The sequence below is a fragment of the Bombina bombina genome, chromosome 2 (genome assembly GCF_027579735.1).
Source record: "Bombina bombina isolate aBomBom1 chromosome 2, aBomBom1.pri, whole genome shotgun sequence".
Classification (NCBI taxonomy): domain Eukaryota; kingdom Metazoa; phylum Chordata; class Amphibia; order Anura; family Bombinatoridae; genus Bombina; species Bombina bombina.
The window spans coordinates 750,589,506-750,613,684 of record NC_069500.1 but is presented as its reverse complement, the minus strand read 5'-3'; the positions used below and the strand labels follow the sequence as shown (position 1 = coordinate 750,613,684).

At 38.8% G+C, this 24,179-nt stretch overlaps 1 protein-coding gene across 2 annotated transcripts in view; it reads left to right on the top strand.

Moving 5' to 3' along the window:
* Positions 1–17,092: 17,092 nt before the first annotated feature.
* Positions 17,093–24,179, top strand: part of LOC128649523 (hippocampus abundant transcript 1 protein) — a 120,553-nt gene continuing 113,466 nt past the window's right edge. For both annotated transcript variants that reach the window (XM_053702852.1, XM_053702851.1), the window contains exon 1: positions 17,093–17,298. In XM_053702852.1, the coding sequence (XP_053558827.1) occupies positions 17,215–17,298 (84 nt within the window). In that variant the 5' untranslated portion in view covers positions 17,093–17,214. The remainder of the gene's footprint in view (positions 17,299–24,179) is intronic.

Sequence of the window (24,179 nt, the reverse complement as noted above, 5' to 3'; positions counted from 1 at the left end):
TGTCCATACACAGGTAAAACAGCAGAAAAGGACACAGATGCAGCCACATGATCTAAACAACTTCCTAGTTTAAAAAACTCCTTTTGCACAGCAAAAACATAATTTCTAACCAGATCATTTGTACCTAGGTGAACAATAACATCTAACTCACTGTCTTTTCTAGCTGCCTTAACAATTCTTGAAATACAATTTAAATCTCTGTGAGCGGTAGAACCTGGAAGACATCTAACCTCTCTCAAATCACCTTTATCATCATCTAGCTGTACATTTCTTAAAATGGAGTCACCTATTAACAAGGTCTTACAGAAATTTACATTTGCAAATCTTACCTTGGATTTCTTGTTTGCAGATTCAGACACCAGAAACTCAGACCTCCCTGTTACACTGTCAGAAGTACTAGCAGTTGGGCTCTCTACTTCACAGATGCCAGCAGTAATAGCAGCATAAGAGTTTTTCAAAGGCAGAGGATGAGGAGTTTGCCTTTGCTCTACTGTTCTTACCCTTCCTGTGCCAACAGTTGTCCATCTCTTTTTTCTTAGTCTCTGGGGTAGAGGTGCAGCTTCCTTAGGAGGCTGTTTTGAGCAAACAGACATGTTATTTATTGTATCTTTAAGATAAGCTATTTCTTTCCATAAGAGAGAAAACTGCTTACACAATGGGCAGCCTCTGAATCTCCAGAATACTGCACGATCAAACAGGGAAAGGCATCCATTGCACTGAATCTGAGACATGTTTAAATAAATATGTAGATACTCTATCAAATAACTACAATATTTAACCTCCTCACTGACTAACTCTGTATAACTCCTGAAATAACTCTTGCACTTAATGCAATCCTTATATAGATGAGATCCTTATTTTAGTGAGATCAACTGAGCTATATTAGCAGAGCTAATAGAGAACCCTTTAAATAGATCCTAGAAACAAGGATCCTGTATACCTAATTCCTGAATAATTATTGTGGATATAATATGGACACTTTGAATGATACTGTCCTAATAGGAAAAGAGGATTGTAAATTATTTGTTAGATATTGTTACCTCAGAAGGTAAGAACGGCAACTCTACTGAACCAGTCCCTTGCCTGTAATAAATAGGGTGTGGGCTTTGCTTGAATCTACAGCCAGATAAACTCACCTAATTGACTGGGGGAAGCATTCATATAATTTGTTCCTGAATTAGCTATTTAAGCATTAAAGGGACATTAAACTGTGAAAATTAATTTCATGCACCTCCATCTAATTATGGGTACCGCAGATTTGGAACCTAAGTTTCACTGCAGGTTTCTGAAGGAGAGGTACTGCACATATGCAAACACTTCAGCACTAGAATGCAGTGAAAGATAGAGCTCATTAGGGTTTTACTGATATTCCACAATCTCGATGTTCTGATAAATGTTACTGTTGTGTGGAATATTTACATGATTTATTTTTATTTGTGTTACAGTTGGATTAGAATGTTAAGTTATAAGTCTTTGTTCTAAAGTAGATAAGCATTTTATCAGTTTGAGTAACAAAAAAGTATTGTTGTTGGTGATGCTTCGAGAGTGATTCCCCAGACAAAAGGCGTTTTTTTACACAATATGTGATCCAGCACATGGCAGCCTCGCTGAGTATTTGTGGTCTACCACTTTGTGACTGGGCTAGTGTTGCTTATAGATGCTTCCACTTCACAATAATAGCACTTACAGTTGACCAGGGAAGATCTAGTAAGGCAAAAATTTCACGAATTGTCTTGTGGCAAAGGCGGCATGTTTAAAGGCATTACCCATTATACTGCCAATGTTTGTCTAAGGAGTTTTCATAGATATGTGGTGGATTTTATACACCTGTTAGCAAAGTGTGTGGCTGAAATACTTGAACTCAATAATTAGTATAGGTATCCACATACTCTTGGCCATATAATGTATTCAACAAATAAATGAAATACAGAAAACATCACTTAAAAAAAAAACAACTTTATTAGTCCTCTAAATATACAAAAAAGTGAAATAGCATCTCATTCAACACAGCTAAGGTCATATACATTAGAATTATATAATCAATATGGGAGGATTTGATATCTACAGTTCTGTGGGGCCGATTTATTAACTGTCGGACGGACTTGATTCGCTGTAGCGGATTACGCCCACCCAACATCGCTAAATGCCGACAGCATACGCTGTCGGCATTTAACATTGCACAAGTATTTCTAATGAATTGCTTGAGCAATGCCGCCCCCTGCAGATTCGTGGCGATGGGGGTGTCAATCAGCCCGATTGTATGCACCCGCTGCTTCATAAATCGACCCCTGTGGCTTATTGTCGGCTTGCAAATTATTTTTGAATGGAAAATCTTATTCTTTATAAAGTTAATTGTTCCATTTCAGATTTTCCTCTAAAAAATAAAAATAAGATCTTGAGAAAGTTAATGTTAAGGCTTGTCATGGATAATCTACAAATTTATCCAGGAAAGGAGAGTGAGCAAAACATGTAAATTCTCACCTAAATGTTGGGAAGAAAATGGCTTCCACCATGTTATAGAGGTTTTCTTATCACAGTGGCAAACTACTGATGTTGACGGAGATATTACAAAGACATTCTCTGCCTCGTAGGATGGATAAACTCGATTCCTTGCATTGCTTAGATCCTGGGGATTTCCTACGAGAGAACTAAGATTACCAACACTCTGATAGCAGAGATGGCTAGCAGGAAACCAACCTTTTAGAATCCATTTAATTTATTATAAAAAATACTTTAAATCTCAATGTTTACCAAATCACATCAGGTGAGAGAGTGGGAGAGGGACTGGGGAGAATAATACGAAGTGAGCCTGTGAACCAGTATTCAAACACCATGCCTGCCCAGGGAGCTGGCAGTTGTGTGTATTACTTTTGTGAAGACATAATTTGTGTCATACAAGCCAATGCTGACTCTCTGAGGTCTGTGGTTTGCATACTGGTGCATGGGCCTTCACAGCATGTGTGTATACTGTTGAAAAAAAGAAACAAGTTTTACTAGAAGCAATTTTGCTAATAGAAGTATATTGCAAAAATGCTTCTAGTATAAATTAAAATGCACCCATGCACATTTCAATTTTGTTGTATATACACACACAGTATATATATAAAATGTTCTTAGTATTTTTAAATATATATAGTCCCCGGTAGGGTATCTACTCACAAGAGTCAACCTCAAACTTGTGAGGTATGTGCAGGCGTTTCAATAAAAATGTGGCTGAATACCGCTATTCTCCGTAATTTGTCCTGGACACTTGAAAGAGTGTGTCGAAATCCGGGGTATTGCTATTAAAGGAAATGGTCCCACAAATTGATCCAATATATCCTTCGGTTAGTTGAGTCCACTCTAGCAAAACAATCTTACAGCAAAGTTTTTCAAACAGTGTCCGTTCAGTGTAGCAAACAAACAGCTGATTGCTGATCCGTAATGACAGACGCAAGGTGGGCGTGGCCTTACGCATTTCACGGTTACGTCACTGCTTCGTCAGAGGAATATCCACGCCCACTGGAAACTTCCCTTAAATGCGATCAAGCTCAATATGGACCGCCCACCTTATCGTCTCATTCTAGTACTGATACAATTTTGCAATACTGTTACGGAGCTCTCTTGATCATATCTGTTAACCCATTGAGGTGAGTATAACATTACAAACAATATGGATCTTAAATATATAGATTCAATTCTAAAGTACACCTTAACTGAGAATTTCTTTTAAAAAATACACAATAAATATATATATACATAAACCTGATATATTTTTTGTTAAAATGAGCAACTTGTAAAAAATGTTTTCTCTTTTATTACATAAATTAATACAATCACACCCTCATATAAAATATATGTTAGGTGGATATTTACATTGAAAAAAACTTACCAATTAAAAATATATATCTATCCACTTAATAGTAAATTATTTAATAAATAACTAGCATCAATTTTAAATTATTATTTACAAAAAGATAAATAAATAATATATATACTGTGTATATATATATATATATATATATATATATATATATACACACACACACAAACACACATATATATATATATATATACACACAAACACACCTATATATATATATATATATATATATATATATATATATATATATATATATATATATACACATAGAGTATATATTTTAATTACAAAAAATAAAATATATATATTTAAAAATAAAAAGAAGAATTTCTTTCATGGGAAGAACATTGTAATGTAAAATATGATTACCTTCGGCTTTGACGCTGTAAGTCTTACGTTTGCTGGTGCACCAACTTCCTTTACTTTCAGCTTGTAATATGCGGTGTTAGCATGTAAGAGTGTTGCTGGCCTATATTAGAAGAATTGAGGAATTTTCCCTGAGGGCTGAGGATTGTGAGGCGCTACATGGTACAATGTAAGTTGTCTGGGATGAGTGGATTTAAAAGGGATGAATATTGGATCCTGATACTTTCTGCCGCTTTTCATACTTTCTACTTTTATGATTCTTTTTTTTTCCTCTTTCTTCCCTCTCTTCCCTTCTCTTCTACTCCACCATGCATAATAGAATGGCATTATATTTTGAGTTTACATATTTTTGCCCTAGAGATTCCATGTTAGAATTTTAAATTTGAATATGTTCTAAGAGGCTGTTGGGTGTTTCTAATGCTATGTTGTTATGATAAGTGTTGCACTTGCTGTTTGAAATCTGCATTCACCTCTAAAAGATATATAAGGCATGAAATGTGTCTTATGTCTAGTACTTATGTTATTTTTGGCACAAAAAGCCCAGGAAAGTTTGCCATGTATACACATCCTAATAATCTTGTGGTTAAATTATAGATACATGTTGGGAACAGAAGAGGACAGTGACAGACAAAAAGCTCTAGTATTTATATTCTATATAAAGTGGCACATTTCTAAAAACAAGTATTATTATCCTGAATGCACACATTTACTACCAAGCATGTCATGTATAGATAAGACCCATGCATACACCTTAGCAGGTTAATTTTAGTCCACTTCCCAATTCAGTACCAACTAAAGTTTGTAGTTGCAAAAAATCCTGTTTCACTATGCCAAAAAAAGTATGTTTTGTGTTGTTAACTGTTCATGTGTAGTTTACATTAGTGTACACCATTTTGTATTATTTGTTAATCCATATCATAATGATGGTCAGAGTTTATCAAAGAGTCCTGAAAGAGGTAAACAATATTATTTTTTGTTGTTGTGGGGGGGGGGGGGGGGGGTAAAGTTAGGGGGTAAGCACTGCTCCATATATGTAAAGCGTGATGAAGAGTGCCATATGTGTAAACTTGAAGGGGTTAAAGGGACAGTAAAATCATAATTAGACATTCATGATTTAGACAGAGTATACAACTTTCCAATTTACTTCAATTATTTAATTTACTTCCTTCTCTGTTATCTTTTGTTGAAGGGTATATCTTGCTAAGCTCAGGAGCAGCAAAGCACATGGGTGCTAGCTGCTGATTGGTGGCTGCATATATATACCGATTGTCATTGGTTCACCCCATGAGGCCTATTTATCAAGGCATCAATCTCAACACAATCACGATGAGCTATACGCTCCCCATACATCGCTGGTGCAGTTACATTTGACGGCCTTAATTATTAACATTAAGTCTGTCAAAAACACGTACATCAAGTCCGACGTGAATAGCATCGGACCGTTGATAAATCTGAAACATCGATGTTGCAGAGATGTTTTTAAAATAGCTCTATTTATACCTGAACAAACAGTAAATCTCATAGAAATGTACCAGTGGATATACAGTATCTTTTTTTGCAAAAAGCTTCTATCTTACTTTTTATACTGAATTGTATATGATTCCTATTGCTTGAATATGTACCTATCTCTTTGCACATAATTGTGTGTATATATATATATATATATATATATATATATATATATATATATATATATATATATATATATATATATGTGTGTGTGTGTGTGTGTTTTATTTCTGAAATGTTTTGCAAACATATTTACATGTCTTATTTATCTTTTAATTTCTTTTAATTCAAAAATAATACAAGTACAAGTGCTGGCCCAGTTTCTGTGCTACAGCTGTGTATTGTTTCCTGATTGGAGTCTCTATTTCAAGACCAATACTACACAGGTGTTAAAATTATGGGTTGGCCTTCTAGATTATACTTTTAAATTCTAAAACAGTTCAAGAGAAGGAATAAAACAATGATAATAGGAAAACATTATAGAGGTGATTATTATTGCTGCTTTATCTGAATCATGACAGTTTAACTCTATGTAGACTATCCCTTTCTGCTTAAGACTATATTGAATCAAACATAATTTCCAGATTTTATTTGATGATAATACTCTTACAAATGTTGACTAATTACGTATTTTCTGAATATTAAATTGTCTGATCTTTTTTGGTTATGTTCATGTGACAACCAATTGTTCATGAAGTGAAAGTGACAGCCATTGTATGTATTAGCAATTATAATACACAATGTAAAAAATGTCACTTACAATTTTTGACAATTTATTTGATATCCTTATAACACTGTTTTTTGCGTTGTCGAAGGTCACTGTATCGCCTTATACATATTCCCTACGTCATATTTATCCCAGATATGCAGTACGTCCGTCACATCATCTTATGAATGTTATAATCCCTTGTTACATTATTGAGAGTAGAAAACGTGTTAACTTTTGATTCGCTTATTTAATTAATCACATGATTATGCATTTCCCAATAAAACATGGTTGATAATTGACTTATTTGGTGGTTAAATAGAAGTTGGAGTATTGCGTGGAAGAAGAAGCAGAAATAATGTGAGTTATTTTTGTATTTGCTTTTCAACTATGAACATCATCTCCTGGAGTAGTTGTTACATGCGCAAAAAAATGTATTAAATTAAGTCATACTCTTTGGTAATAAAAATATATTATGTAATATCTCTTTAGTTCTCGGTTATCCCTATATGTTTGACAGCATCTACTAGTGAACAGAGTTCATCCCTTTCACTCAAAGGATATAGACCAATTCTTGGGAGAAATACTCTTGGCACTCTTATGCATCTTTGTTGACGCACATCTACTTGTGCAGCCTTTTGCTGGTTTATTAATCTCCTCCTTCTGCTTCTAAACGGTCAGGGACTGTGTTCCTTTCTTTCATTCCTGTATAATTTGTCCCCTTGCTTTGTAATGAACTCTACGACAGAGAGATGAAACATAACCCATAAGTAGGGTAACATCTACTTGATTTTATTTAGTAATAAGGGCAGATCTTAATATATGTTTTAATCACAAAAGGTTAAAGCGACATGAATAATTTTTATTAGACTTCATGATTCAGATGGTTCATTAATATCCTCCTTCCGCGTCATAAAAGTATCGCAAATGTAAAAATATTCTGCATGTTATTGTTAACTGTCTGCAACAACAAACAGCATAGAACAAAACCTTTTCAGACTCCCATTGGTTTCTATGGCATTCACAGCCTCAGAGGTGGCGGTTTGAAGATAGGTACACTGCGTCGGAATAGACGTGAGCGTACCTGTTGAATGTTTTATAAATTGGTAAGAGGGTCAAATAGAGACGAATGTGAATGTGGATCATCAGTATTACGCTTGAATAGAGTTGAATGTGAAGGTGGATAATCAGTATTACACTCAAATAACTCAAGCATCAATTTGCATCGGATTGATCTCGCGGGAGCGTATATTATGTCAAAAATGTCAACATTGACGCTGTTAACTATGGCAGATCAACTTTGCGTCTAATTTGACACGGAATTCCAGCGCATTCACAGTTGAAGCTTTGATAAATCGGCCCCCATGTGTTCAGTTAGCAACTAGTAGTGCATTGATGCTCTTTCAAAAAATTATACCAAGAGAATGAAGCAAATTTGATAATAGAAGAAAAACTGTAAAGTTGTTTAAAATTGTATGTTCTACCTAAATCATGAAAGAAAAATGTTGAGTTTCCTGTCCCTTTAAGCACTGCTCCATATGTGTATAACTCAAAGAGGTAAAGCACTGGTCCGTATGTGTAAAACCTAAGCACTGTTCTAAGAGTATATAACTCAAAGGGGTTATTTACTGCTCCATATATGTAAAACCTGAAGGGGTTAAGAACAGCATCATATGTGTAAAACCTAAAGGGGTTAAGAACTGTGTTATATGTGTATAGCTCTAAGGGGTTACACACAGCCGCATATATGTAAAACTTGAAGGGATAAAGCACTGCTCGATATGTGGATAACACAATGGGGTTAATTGGTGCTCTGAATATTAATTTACATATACATCTCAATTAGAAGGTAATATGAAATTTAGAGGTCAGTTTTCCTGTCCCTTCAAGTCCTTCCTTTATTTTTTTTCCTGTCCCTATCACTCTTGTTTCTTTTTATGAAACCTATGACTGCCAGACATCAACCAGATTTAAAAAAAAACATTGCCCACACTGCGTCCCTACACTTTGAAGTGTACTGCCATAGCACATCCCCTTAACCACCCAGACTCCACCTGTTAAAATTGAGACTTAAAATACTTGTCCGGTTGGAAGGAGTTAACAACTGCTACCTGCTATGCTTTATAACATATAATATGTAATATCAATTTTATTGCAAGACAGGAGGCTTCTATTTTGCTTTAACTTCCTTTACTTAAATCTCTACGTTAACAAAAAGAAACAAAATAATAACAGATCCCCAACCAATTGGGGCTCAGCATAGCAATTGAGGCTCTGCATAGCTCATATCAGAAGTTGCACTTTCTTTACTGCTCTCTGGTAAACAGGTGATGTTAATACTTTTTACTTAATAACACAGCAAATGTTATTATTTATATGTCAAACCAGATTTTATTTGACTTTTCCTTAATAAGGTGTTAAACAGATATTTGAAATATCTTGCGTCCTTTCCCGCCCAGATCATAACACTAATTCATCTGACCTCCAGTCCTTAGTGGTGGCCTCTGTAGCATGAGCCATGCCCACAGCTATGAATATTCCAGATAGTGTACAGCACCTTAGATCAGCATGCAAGTGGAAATAGGGAGACTGCAAATCCCTCAACATCCACAAACGAAATCCACAGCACCATGTAATAATAATTATTCTTTATTAGAACATCTTCAGTGGTATAGATGCAAAAAACATAAGCAACGTTTTGGGATACACTCCCTTAATCATGCTTATTTGCCTCGTCTGTGTACTGCTCTTTATAAGGCCTACATATTAACCTGTTAATTACCTCTACCTTAAAACACACACACACATATATACAGTTGCAAGAAAAAGTATGTGAACCCTTTGGAATGATATGGATTTCTGCACAAATTGGTCATAAAATGTGATCTGATCATCATCTAAGTCACAACAATAGACAATCACAGTCTGCTTAAACTAATAACACACAAAGAATGAAATGTTGCCATGTTTTTATTGAACACACCATGTAAACATTCACAGTGTAGGTGGAAAAAGTATGTGAACCCCTAGACTAATGACATCTCCAAGAGCTAATTGGAGTGAGATGTCAGCCAACTGGAGTCCAATCAATGAGATGAGATTGGAGGTGTTGGTTACAGCTGCCCTGTCCTATAAAAAACACACACCAGTTCTGGGTTTGCTTTTCACAAGAAGCATTGCCTGATGTGAATGATGCCTCGCACAAAAGAGCTCTCAGAAGACCTACGATTAAGAATTGTTGACTTGCCTAAAGCTGGAAAGGGTTATAAAAGTATCTTCAAAAGCCTTGCTGTTCATCAGTCCATGGTAAGACAAATTGTCTATAAATGGAGAAAGTTCAGCACTGCTGCTACTCTCCTTAGAAGTGGCCGTCCTGTAAAGATGACTGCAAGAGCACAGCGCAGACTGCTCAATGAGTTGAAGAAGAATCCTAGAGCGTCAGCTAAAGACTTACAAAAGTCACTGGCAAATGCTAACATCCCTGTTAGCGAATCTACAATACGTAAAACACTAAACAAGAATGGATTTCATGGGAGGATACCACAGAGGAAGCCACTGCTGTCCAAACAAAACATTGCTGAACATTTACAGTTTGCACAAGAGCACCTGGATGTTCCACAGCAGTACTGGCAAAATATTCTGTGGACAGATGAAACCAAAGTCGAGTTGTTTCGAAGAAACACACCACACTATGTGTGGTGAAAAAGAGGCACAGCACACCAACATCAAAACCTCATCCCAACTGTGAAGTATGGTGGTGGGGGCATCATGGTTTGGGGCTGCTTTGCTGCGTCAGGGCCTGGACGGATTGCTATCATCAAAGGAAAAATTAATTCCCAAGTTTATCAAGACATTTTGCAGGAGAACTTAAGGCCATCTGTCTACCAGCTGAAGCTCAACAGAAGATGGGTGTTGCAACAGGATAATGACCCAAAGCATAGAAGTAAATCAACAACAGAATGGCTTAAACAGAAGAAAATACGCCTGACCTCAACCCGATTGAGATCCTGTGGCATGACCTCAAGAAAGCGATTCACACCAGACATCCCAAGAATATTGCTGAACTGAAACAGTTCTGTAAAGAGGAATGGTCAAGAATTACTCCTGACTGTTGTGCACGTCTGATCTGCAACTACAGGAAACGTTTGGTTGAAGTTATTGCTGCCAAAGGAGGTTCAACCAGTTATTAAATCCAAGGGTTCACATACTTTTTCCACCTGCACTGTGAATGTTTACATGGTGTGTTCAATAAAAACATGGCAACATTTCATTCATTGTGTGTTATTAGTTTAAACAGACTGTGATTGTCTATTGTTGTGACTTAGATGATGATCAGATCACATTTTATGACCAATTTGTGCAGAAATCCATATCACTCCAAAGGGTTCACATACTTTTTCTTGCAACTGTATACATTATATATATATATATATATACACACACACACACTACCACCATCTAGGGGTCAATACTCAAAATATTATATACAACGTATTCAACATTTATAATACAAACATAATGCAGCAAATAATTATTCTCAAACTCCTCATAAAAATTTATAAATCACTAAAAAAAAATATTTCTTAAAGGAACACATTAGGGTCTAATTCCTTATTAAGTCCTTTTGGAACTAAAGCTTCCAATTTATGGATCCAGAATGATTATTTTTGTTTTAAAATATGTTCTCTATTACCCCCTCTCCTATGTTTTCCTACACCATCAATAATTTGCCATCTCATTTTGCTGATATTGTGACTGGCCTCTAAATGTGACTAGATACTGGGGCCTCACTATCTTTGCATCTAATATTAGACCTATGTTGACTCATTCTATCTCGCACCCTCCTAATCGTCTCGCCAATATAAATTCTAGATGCCCGTAATAGATTTCCTATCCTTACTTCAATGAGGAACCCCGACTCTGTGTGTCATCCTTCCTCGAGGAGTGCTTTGCATGGCCAATCTGCATGCTCCATCTTCAGGACCTCTCCTTATTTCTTATGTCCATCCCTTCTTACCAATTCCCTCTAGTACAGTTGGGTGCGCTGGATCATGTCACAGTCTTTAGTACATTCCTTCAGGGGAGCTTCAGCATCCACAGCTTTCATTCAGGGTTGCCCTTTAGAAAACCATCTAATTGCGGCAGATTGGTCATCAGACATTATGTTTCGTAGATTTTACTTCAGGCCTTTTTCTCACATTGCTTTATTTCTTTTAGATATAAGCTTTCAAAACGCAAAATAGGAGCCACTTGTCTTGCAATAAAATGAGGATTATGACTCTATGGTGACTCTATAGTCACACATTTATTAAAGACAGGAGGCCAGTATTTTGCCCTTCCCTATTTCCCTCCCTTCTAAGACCTAGCTTAGGCAAATGTATTGACATAATTTAAATCATTGTCTGGTCGTATGTAACTTTGTTTTAACAGGATGTACATGTTACAATTACATACTTTATATTATGCAGTTTTCTCCCTTTTTCTAATTTAGGGTGCGTGGTGCCACTGAGTACCAGTCCTACTCCTGAGGTTGCTGTTAAGGCCAAATCGTCACAGATATTGTACTGCCAGTTTAAGCCAGACCAGATATCTTTTCAAATTCGGTTGGTGTTCCATCACGTTGGTTTCCTTGTTTAAAGTTTTATCACGGATCTGCTTGTGGATTGCATAAAGAAAGAGGAAGTGAGAGAAACTGCCTATATGGGCTATGCTGAGCCCCTGCTCTGACAGATCAGCCAATCAATCACGTCACTTCCAGTGACGTGAAATCAGCTGTCTGACCACAAACTCACTCGCTGCACATGTGCTTCACTCTCTGCACATGCACTCCATCACGTCACTGCATTCCATTCGCCGCACATCACTGCATTGTTAATCATATATATATATATATATACACACACTACACAGTTATTCCCTCATTTTAATTATCTTTTTTTGCCTCCACCTAGGGGGTTCACTTGAGGTGGTTGGCAGAGGATCAGCAGGGTGCCCCTTTGAACCCCCCAAGGCGGAGGCAAAAAAGATAGTTAAGATTGGGGAATTACAGTGCAACGTATATATGTTATGTCCAATTAACAATGAATACAATGGAAGGAGATTTGCAACCTGCGATGGAGAGCATGCGCAGTGAGTGAATTTGTGGTCAGAATTGGCTGATCTGACAGACGTGTGGCGATTGGAATGCGATGAGGCGGTGGACAACAGGCGCAATGAGTGAATGTGTGGTCAGACAGCTGATTTGATGAATTGGCTGATCTGTTATTTTGTTTCTTTTTGTTAATGTATAATGTTGGAGAGATTTCAGTAAAGGAATTTAAAGCAAAATACGGCTAGATTACGAGTTTTGTCAATAAAGCTGTGCGTTGCTAACTCTCAGTTCCAGCTCACCGCTCACCTACAAACAGCGCTGTTATTACAGGTTTTTTCCAACCCAGCGTTAGCCTCTAAAAAGTGAGCGTTGAGCAAAATTTAGCTCCACATCTCACCTCAATACCAGCGCTGCTTAAAGTAGCGGTAAGCTGGCTGAACGTGCTTGTGCACGATTTCCCCATAGGAAACAATGGGGCAGATTCGGCTGAAAAAAACCCAGAAAAGCAAAGCAAAAAAGCAGCGTTCAGCTCTTAACGCAGCCCCATTGTTTCCTATGGGAAAATACATTTTATGTCTGCACCTAACACCCTAACATGAACCCCGAGTCTAAACACCCCCAATCTAACACTTATTAACCCCTAACCTGACGACCCCGACATCGCTGCCACCTGCAGAACCTTATTAACCCCTAATCTGCCGCTCCGGACACCGCCGCCACCTACATTATACCTATGAACCCCTAATCTGTCGCCCCCAACATCGCTGACACCTACATTATAGTTATTAACCCCTAATCTGCCGCCCCCAACGTCGCCGCAACTATATTAAATTTATTAACTCCTAATCTGCCGCCGCCAACGTCGCCGCTACTATAATATTGAAGTTCCAATCAGCCAATAGAATGCAAGCTCAATTCTATTGGCTGATTACATCAGCCAATAGGATTTTTCCTACCTTAATTCCGATTGGCTGATAGGAAGGAAGCAGATGAATGTAGAATTTGGAAGGAGGAGCTAGAGGCCATGTTCAAGGACTTGGGGTGCCAGTAGCAGCAGAAAAGTCGGAAGGGCCAGGTACAAGACTTGATTTTCTGGAGATCATGATAGATTCGGAGAGAGGCCAATGTGAGCTTCCAGCGGATAAGATTTAGAAGGCGAGACATATGATAAAAATAATGTTGAAAAGAAATAATGTGACACTTAGGGAGATGCAGAGATTGCTGGGAGTTTTAAATTTTGCGTGCAGTGTAATACATGTGGGTAGATTATTTAAAAGAAGGCTGGAAATGGGAACAAAAGGGGCCAAGCTGCCCGAGCATATGGTACGCGTGAATAGGGAAATGAAAGAGGACCTCAGAGTGTGGGAGTTATTTTTAGACAAATTTAATGGAGTCAGGATATGGGAGGAGGCAAAGTCAGTAGAGGAATTGGAGTTGTTCACGGATGCAGCAGGCAGTGCAGGTTTTGGGGCATATTTTCAAGGTAGATGGAGAGCAGGCGAATAGCCCCCTGATTGGAAGGAGAAGGGATGGGTAAGGAACATGACTTTGCTAGAGTTATTTCCCATAGTGGCAATAGAGCTATGGGGCCATTTATTGGAGAACAAAAGAATCATATGCTGGTCTTATAATAAGGCAATAGTGGACGTAATCAATAACTTGTCAAGTATTTGAGATATTTTGTATTGAAGTGCCTTAAGCACAATATTTCTTTCAAAGCACAGCATATACCAGGGTATAGAAATATTGTAGCGGACACACTGTCACGGTTTAAATGGGAAGTATTTAAGAAAGTTGCTCCAGGGGCAAGAAAGGAAGGTGAAACATGCCCTGTTCTTCTTTGGCAGATTGGCAGCAAATAGACAGAATCAGGGAAATGGTAGAGAAGTCGGTGGCGCCAAAAACGTGGGCTCTATACAAGAAGTATTGGGAGTGGTGGCGCGAATTTAACAGGACTGTAGGTCAGGAGGAAGAAACGGTTTTTCTAGAATGGCTATGGGTATTAAAGCAGGGAGGCATGAAGAAGGGGCAGTTGGGCACAGTATTGGCGGGAGTGTCATATTTCGCGCAGCTATACGGAAAAAAGGATGTAACAAAGAGATTTGTAGTGAAGAAGGTATTTAGAGGATGGGGCACAGGAGAAAAGAAGCAAAGGGATAGAAGGGAACCAATAACGGAAGATAGGCTTATGGAAATGATAGCGGTACTTAAAGAAGTATGTTTCAATAACGACGAGGCATTGGTATTCAGGGTGGCATTCTCTTTAGCATTCCATGGAGCATTGCGCATAGGGGAGTTGCTGGCGAGGAATAAGAAAGATTTGGACAGTGGTATAAGACAAGCGGATGTAAGGTGGGAAGTGCAGGCAGTGCTAGTTTTGATCAGAAAATCAAAGACGGATACATAGAGAAAAGGGGTATGGGTGTCAATGGGGCTAGCAGGTGGGGCGTCTTGCCCAGTGGCAACAGTAAACGAGTATATGTTAGCAGTGCGGGCAGAGGGCCCGCAATTCATTAGACATAAGGACGGGACCAGCGTTACGGTTTTTCAGTTTCTGAAAGTATTGGAAAAGGTGGTAGAAAGGCTAGGTTGGTCAAGTGCATACTATGCCCCACATTCATTCAGAATAGGGGCAGCAACCAGTGGGTGCTCAGTAGAGCAAATTAAAAAAAATGGGGAGGTGGAAATCAGCAGCATACAAATCTTACGTCAGGCCGAAACGGGGTTTTAATTGCTATTAAAGGTGAGAAACCATCTTGGAACATTGAACCAACCTAAATGAAATTGTTTTTCTCCATTTTTGTTGCAGGAAGAGCCTTAAGGATATGGGTTGTGGGACACTCATATGTGTACTGGGCACAAAGTTAGGGCTGCGACATTGGCAAAAGGGGCACATCTAGGTTTTAAGCACACTGAAGCCAGTGTTAGATGGATAGGAGAGAGAGGAATGAGGTGGGAAGAGTTGGTAGGCACCATACAGCAGGCAAGGCAAAGATGGGGGCGCCCTGATGTATTGATAATACACTTGGGGGGAACGACATTGGAGCATACCCGTTGAAGGAATTGGAAGAAAGTATAAAAAGTGTAATGGGGTGGCTGGCGATAGCATGGCAAGAAGTAAAGATAGTATGGTCAAACATAATATCAAGATTGGTTTGGAGGAACACTGACACACAAAGGGCGGGATATAGATGCAGGCGGAAGATTAATCTGGTGGCGGCCAAAGCAGTAAGGGAGATAGGAGGCGTAGTGCTGGAGCATCCGCTAATAGCGGCAAAAAGGGAAGAGATATTCAGGCGAGATGGAGTTCACCTGAACGAGGCGGGTAATGACCAGTTCCTGGAGGACATCAGGAGGATGTTGGAGGAAATGATAAAAGGTAAGGAAAGGTCATGGGAAAGGCTAATTGGTGATTGGCGGAAAGAGTATTTCTTTGTTGGCGGTGAAATTGGGATCTGGCACGTAGGCGGGGCATGCGAGGGGCGGAGGGGATCCTGTAGCATACCCAGCCTAAGTCGTGATTCGGTGGTCTAGCAGCAGCTGACTGGTATATGCTGCAGGTTCTCTCCTCCCCTTCGGCTCTGCCACAGGGGGGGTTTTGTGGTCTCCCCCCCCCCTGACAGATGTGCATTTTGAGTTGTGGTGTTGAATTTAGGGTATGTTATTACCCAATGAGAAATGTAATTAAATTATTAAATGTGACCTTTCCATATTTAGCCAAACTCCTGTGTTGCATCATTATTTCAGGTTGCCATAATGGCAAAGGTGGTAAATGGTGGTGTTCAAAGTGTGTGTCATATGTAAAGGTATATGGAAGGTAAATGGAGCCTCTAAGACCTTATGTAAATAATTATATAAAGTTCAATATTGTTTTAACAGGTAAATATGTTATTTTACCACTTTGATAGTACGTTCATATATAAACAAGAATGGTGCCAAAATACTACAAATAATCAAGGACATAGGCCAAATTGATACAGCAGAAATGACCATTAAAGCACATCTTCATGTTGTAATTTGCGCTTTGTTGACAGCTTGTATCAAACTCAGGTGACACTGCAAAGCATGAAGCTTGTGACACTAGTTAAATACGTTAACACGAAGGGTACATCCAAAAATAAAGTGAATTTGACAAAAGATACGGTTAAACAATATGTAAATCCTATGAATAGGTAATTGTATTATGCCGTATTTCTCTGAACACACCGTGTTGCCGTATTTCTGTGAAGCTTATGAACACACCGTTGTTGATAAGCTTAGTAAATATACATACCAGATGTTGTACGCAACAAAAAACGTACGCCACAAAAAACATACGCTAGCTCCTCTGTTATTAGGTCACAATTCGCAACAAACTGCTTTGACAGCTCAGCGCTAAAACCAGGCTGTATAGGACTGAGTCATTCTCTTAGTTACGTCATAAGGTTTGCCCAATCAGTAATTAAGTTTCAGTTAATAGATTGATTTTGTAACCAATGGTGCCCTGATAGAGGGAGTGAAAGCTTGTGATTGGTTAATAAGTGGAAGCTGGAGGTGTTGCACTCGGTGGAGGGCGGAAGCGTTAACCAAGGGGAGGTGGTGCAGAGGGAACAGCCGTTTCCATGGTAGTGTGGCCCGGTAAGCAGTGAGGGCCTCGTAGCGAATATCTCCCGGTGCCGAGATGACGGGCTTGAGCTCAACATGACCGGGGAAAAGAAGAAGAAAAAGAGGCTGAATCGCAGCATATTGCTGGCCAAGAAAATCATCATTAAAGATGGAGGAACGGTGAGTGGATCATGATAGGATGACATATGTCATGACTTATTATCTTGTATTAACTGGGTAAGCGACATCCTTAGAATGGTTGTCAGACAGATGTGAACACCTTCCATATGGTTTCTCCCGGTGACACCCTAACATGACTGTGTTATGGCACTATGTGCTGTTCGTGCCAGGTGTGGTTGTTGTGTGGGTAACATGGGCACATTTCACGTGTTCTTGCGTCAGGAGAGTAAATTGTTAGTGTCAAATGCTGAATGTTTACATCATAACTGCCAGGTTTGTGAGTTGCCTTTAAATTTAAATCCATGAGCAACTTTGGACAGTTACCAGAATTAGGTTTTGGGGCTAAAGTTTTCAACATGTTCTTGCAAACAAATCCTAGCTCTTTCTGGATTCATGTGTAATTTACATAAAAACTGCATAGATCCAAAATTGTCTTTCCACACAAAAACACCAGAATCTTGTTTCCATGTCACATTTAGAATATACAGTACCTAGATCCTGCTATGTATATTTGTGATACGTATGTGTATATAATCCTGCTTAATAACACTGCCAGATCCAGCTCTTAGATAGATATCTAAATACTTAAAGGGACAGTAAAGTCAAAATTAAACTTTCATGATTTTACCAGTTTACTACTTTTTTCAAATTTTGTTTAATTCTCCTATTGTCTTTTGTTGAAGATTTGGCTCAGGAGCAGCAGTTCACTCAATCAAGCTAGATTAACACATCTGGTTATCCAAACAACTTTAAGAGAGGGGCTGCTAAAAGCAAGAAAATATATCTAGAATCAGCAAAGACTTCTTAGCTCACAATTTAATAATATTATACAATAACATAAAATATGATAATTTTAAAATATTTTCTGTACATCTCCCTTAAAGTGAATGTCAACTTTGATGTTAAAGTGCTCTGGTTTTTAAAAATTTGATTAAAAACACAGGGGCACTTTAATTAATCAAAATTGACATTTCACTCATGCTGTGAAAAAAAAAATTACCTTTTAAACTTGACAGCTTCCTCCACACGTCGCAAAGCCTCTTCCTGGGTCTAAAATGAGGAATCCGGCTTCCTCCAATCACGGCGTTGACTCGGACACTGATTCCCCCCTGGCGGGAAGCCGTGATTGGAGGATGACCTATCCATCATTTCTGACGTCAGAAATGGTTTGCAACGACCGTAGGAAGCTGGAGCTGCTGTCAAGATTAAAAGGTAAGGTTTTTTTTTTTGGTTTTGTTTTTTTTTTGGTTTTTTTTTCTTCCACAACAGGAGTGAAATGTAAATTTTGATGAATTAAAGTTCCCCTGTTTTTAATCGAATTTTTAAAAACCGGGCACTTTAGCATCAAAATTGACATTTACTTTAAAGATGTTTTTATGCAACCTGTATCTGAAAAAAGGAACAGTTCATTAAAAAAGGAATTCCTTATAATAAGATCATTCTATAAAACTTTTAACAGTTCTATAGGAGACTGATCTTAAAATTCTGAGTGCTTTACTGAAGATATATTTATATAGTGGTAAGCATCCTGCAAATATTAAAAAATACAGCACAGTACCATGTAGTAATGGCAAAATCAACTTCCCTGCCGCAGACGCTACACACCTCCAGACCTTCCTGTGGTCTCTGTGCAGCTCCTGCACCTCTGTGTTATATATATATATATATATCCACTGCCAATTGCAATTATATAAAAAATAATCGATAACTTTTTAAACTGAGTTTATCACTTAAATTATTTAAATACTGCTCGTGCAATCACGACACAAAAGCTTCTCTGAGATCCTCTTTGTTCAGAAATAGCAGACATGTATGGCTTTGCCATTACATTTTAGTAATAAGAAGGCCGCTAATTGCAGCTGTGCACCACACTTCAATTATTTCCGGCAGTGAATGGGGTTAATCAGGTAGCTTGTAAGGTTAATTTTAGCTTTAGTGTAGAGATTATCCTCCCCCTGATCCAACTCAAACAGCTCTCTTCCCTCCCTTACCCCCCCCCCACACCCACACTGGTCACCACCATCTTAGGTACTGGCAAACAGTCTGCCAATTTTTAAGATTTAAGGCTTTTTTTATTATTTTTTTCTGCAGTGTAGGATCCCTCTAACTAGTGTCCAATATCTTAAGTACTTGCAGCTGTCTGCCAATACCTATAAAAAACAAACTTTAAGTTCTTTTTTAAATTTTCTGTAGTGTAGTGGACCCCCCTCCAGCGATTTTTTTTTTTTTTTTTTTTTTTTTTTTTTTTTTTTTTTTTTTTTTTTTGGGACCCTCACCCCACCTTTTTTCTGTAGTGTAGCTCCCCATACCTACCTCTCCCTTTATTTTTATTTTCCACAGTATAGTGCCATACCACTCCCTCCACTGCTGGACCTCCAACCCGCCTCCTGGATTCCCTGCCACACCTACCGTTGGCATCAGTAGATGATTGTTACGGGCAGTGACACGCAAAGTGTCACATCTGTAATGATCTGGCATTTGCCTTCATATGGAACTAGAACACCAATCTGTGCCTATTATTCTTTATAGTAGTGTCCTATTATTCTTTATAGTAGTGTCTATTACATACAGTTGAATGAAAATTGGTGTATACTGTCCCTTTAACTCTGCTCCACCAACCAAAAAGCTGCACATGGGAAGAATATGTCACTAGTAATTATATACCCTTGTATTTCACATCAACATACATGTGTCACCCCTTAGGGCTTTCTAATCTTCTTAGTTGCTAGTGTTATTATGGGAGAAATATCACAGCTGTGCATTGTAGAAAATAACAATCTTTCTGGTTTTGTTGTTTTTTCCATTTGGGTTTTAGCTTTCCATCATGTAAGGTAGAGTTTGCGTATCACCACTCTGTGTGGGAATCTTGTGTTCAAAATAATATGTAATCTCTGCATTCCGATGAACCAGGTAGATAGGTGAATAATATATGTTAGTTCTTAGGAATGTATCCCAAAAATGAAATGTATTTGATAGAATCAGAAGCACATGGAGATTCTTTGGTTGTTGTTGTTGTTTACATTTTATCCAGCAAAAAAATGCCAGTTTCTAGACAGTTTAGGAGCTATCTCTATGCCAATCCATAGATTCAAAGATTTATTGTGCAAATCTATATATATATATATATATATATATATATTATTTTTTTTTAAGTACATACCACCTTAAGGTTTAAGGGTTTGTAAGAAATAACATGACTTCATCTGAGAACATTGATAATTTATAGACCAATGATTTATATGCAGTGTTTAGGAGATATTAGCTGTAATGTGTGTTGTCATTTTAAACTGGTTTGATGACAGAGGGTATCCCTGGCTGGTGCTGTTAGAAATAGCAAACAAGTTGAATAGTGTGTCGTTACCCTTAAATTTGCTGTGGGCGAGGCATAAATGTCAATTTACAATTTAATTTTTTTTTTCTCAGTATGAGCCAAAAGTTTAATGGAATAGACTTCTATTAGAAGTTGTAAAGACAAAGACTATGGGGGTCTTCAACAATTCATGGGATAAACATAAGGATATCCAATGAGCTAATTCAGCTTACAGTTTATTGGAAATAAGGAGAGACTTGTTGGGCCTATGGTTCCATCTGCTGGCAAAAGCTATGTTTTTGTGGGCAGATATAAAAGTTTTATGGGATTTTGAAAGTTGAAGCATGTGTAAAGCTATTTATCGTTTTGTCCTGTGATTCTCTAAAACTAGTAAAAAATCAACTTGAGTAAGCTGGTTGAATTAGGGGAGATAGACGTTTAGGGACTTTAGTCGCATAAAACAGTACTAACGACTTTTTAAATAATCTCGCTAGACTCGAGAGCAATAAACATATAGGACAGTCATTTCCGGTGATATCAGGAGAGTTTCCAGTTTATGCTATGAAGGAAAGAAAGGAACACAAATATAAATTGAGGAAATAAAGTAGAACTACTACTACTTTTTCTATAAAGGTTAGAGCAGTAAAAACCACAAATTCAGCTATTTCATCTGTGCTATGGGCTTGTATCCACCGTAACGTTGTAATCAAGTAAATGTGATTGTTTTAATTCTTTGGCTAGAAATTATTTTTCGAATTATTCATCTCTTGGGCAGGACGTATGTTGTAACTGCAGTGAGGTGAGTTGTTAAGTAAGAAAATAATATTGGTCATATCACTGGCTACCTTTTTCTCAAAGTTTAGTTTTATTAGTTTTTGCCTAATAGTGCAATTGTGTGCCTCCCAAGCATAGGTCTGTGTGTGTTAATTTGCATTAATAACATGTGAAGTACATCTGCTATCTTTAATGTGCTGAAATGTCTAGAATAGTATTGTCTAGGCTTCAAATAAAAAAGGATGTGGGGATACTGGGCCTGACAACTTCTAAGGATATCATGAAGTAGTTGGACCATATATTTGGTTATAAAGTGAAATTGGCAACCATGAGCAAGATTGTGGACTCCATGATTTGTGAATACTCTCAAAATAAGTGATTTGGTTTGGAGAAAATAACATGCTACTATAGTCTATAGAGAGAAAAATAAGATTGGAGTTGAGATGCCTAGGCTAGCATGATTAAACCATGTACTAGGGTGCCAGTGGTTTATTATTTTATAAAGCGCCAACAGATTCCGCAGCGCTGCCCATGGGTACAACGATAAAAGTACAACGGAGAAAAAATACAATAAGACAACATTTTACAGACAAATACAGGGGGAATTGAGGGCCCTATTCCTGTGGGAACTTACAATCTAGATGGGTAGGAGGATGGGAAACAGGGGATGGGGACTGCAAAGGTGAGAATGATATTAGTGAGGAGATAGATGAGGGTAATTTGTTGGGTAAGTGAAGTTAGTTTGTTAATGAGTCGGGTAATAAGCTTCCCTGAACAAAAAGGTCTTTAGGGAACATTTTAAAGGAGGAGCGGTTAGGGGAAAGTCTGATAGCTAGAGGAAGTGCGTTCCAGAGGTTTGGTGCGCACAAGAGAAGTCCTGTAGTCTAGCATGAGAGGAGGTGCTGGTAGAGGACGCAAGAAGCAGGTCATTGTTGGATCTTAGGGGGCGGGTTGGGGTATATTTGTTGATGAATGAGGACAGGTAGGGTGGGCAGCATTGGTGAGGGCTTTGTAGGTCAGAGTGAGAATTTTGAATTTAATTCTGCTGTGAATGGGGAGCCAGTGAAGGGACAGAGAGGTGCAGCAGAAACAGAGCGTCGAGAGAGGTGGATTAGCCTTGCAAATGCATTTAGGATGGATTGAAGGGGAGAGAGGGAGGCCGGATTATAAATTATTACAGTAGTCCAGTTGGAAAATTACCAGGGAGTGGATTAGCTGTTTACTAGTTTCAGCACTCAGAAATGGACGAATTTTGGAGATATTGCGTAGGTGGTTGCGGCAAGATGAAGAAAGCAATTGGATGTGAGGAATGAAGGGCAGATTTGAGTCAAGTGTGACTCAGAGGCAGCGGACTTGGGGTTATGGGGATGGAAAAAATAGAAACTGGAGTAGAGTTAGAGGGGGGGGGGGGGAGATTAGAAGTAGTTCGGTTTTGGACATGTTTATTTTTAGGTGGTGAGAGGCCATCCAGGAGGAAATGCCAGATAAGCAGTCACTGATGTGAGAATTGACAGAAGGAGAGATTGCAGGGGTGGAAAGGTAGATCTGGGTATCATCAGCATAGAGGTGGTAGTTGAAGCCATAGCTGTTGATAAGTTTACCCAGTGAAGAAGTGTAAATAGAGAAGAGTAGAGGACCCAGGACAGAGTCTTGAGGTACTCCAACAGACAGAGGCAATTGAGAGAAGGAGTCACTAGCAAAAGAGACGGAGAAGGATCTGTTAGCGAGATAAGAGTGAATCCAGGAGAGGGCAGTGTCACAGAGCTGAGAGTCCGTAGGAGAAGGGGATGCTCAACAGTGTCAAAGGCAGCAGAGAGGTTAAGTAAGATGAGTCTTTGTTTTTAGCAGAAAGGAGGTCATTAGTAACCATGGTGAGGGCAGTCTCAGTTGAGTGTTGGGGACGGAAGCCAGATTGCAGGGGGTCAAGCACGGAGTTGGAGGACAGGTAGTGGGTTAGGCGATCAAAAGCTAGTTTTTCAATGATTTTTGAAGCTAGCTGAAGCAGTGATATGGGGCGGTAGTTTGCAGGAGAGTTAGGGTCAAGGGAGGGTTTTTTGAGGATATGGGTGACCTTTGCATGTTTGAAGGAAGGGAATGAGCCGGTAGAAAGGGATAGGTTGAATATATGAGTAAGAGCCGGAGTGAGGGTGGGAGGCAGAGAAGGTATTAGATGTGAAGAAATAGGGCCAAGGGGGCAGGTAGTGAGGTGTGAGGAAGACGATAGGGAAGCCACTTCACTCTCAGTGGGTGGGAGGAGGGTGCAGAGAGCGGCAGAGGGGGTGACTGGGAGTGAAGTTGGGAGATTGCAGGCTTGTGTTGGGATGTTTCTTCGGATGGTAAGTGTTTTATTAAAGTAGTCAGCCAGGTCTTGAGCACTGAATGCAGATGAGGGGGGAGGTGCAGGTGGGTAGAGGAGAGATTTGAAAATGCAGAAGAGTCTTTTAGGGTTTGAGGAGTGAGTGGATATAAGAGAAGAGAAGTATGTTTGCTTAGCTAGGTGAAGGGCAGAGGTGTAAGAGTGAAGAATGAACTTATAGTGCATGAAATCAGGTTCAGAGCAGGATTTCCTCCAAGCACGTTCAGCAGTGCGGGAACATTTTTGCAGGCGGTGTGTTTGCTGGGAGTTCCAGGGCTGGAGCTGACGACGTGGGGCTTTGCGAAGTTGGGGAGGAGCGAGAGTGTCAAGTGCAGAGGAGAGGGTATTGTTATAGCAAGGTCAGGGCAGGATATATCGTGGAAGTGTGGGGGAGGTGCATTTGAATAAGGTTGGAGAGTTGGGGAGGGTTTACAGTGTGCA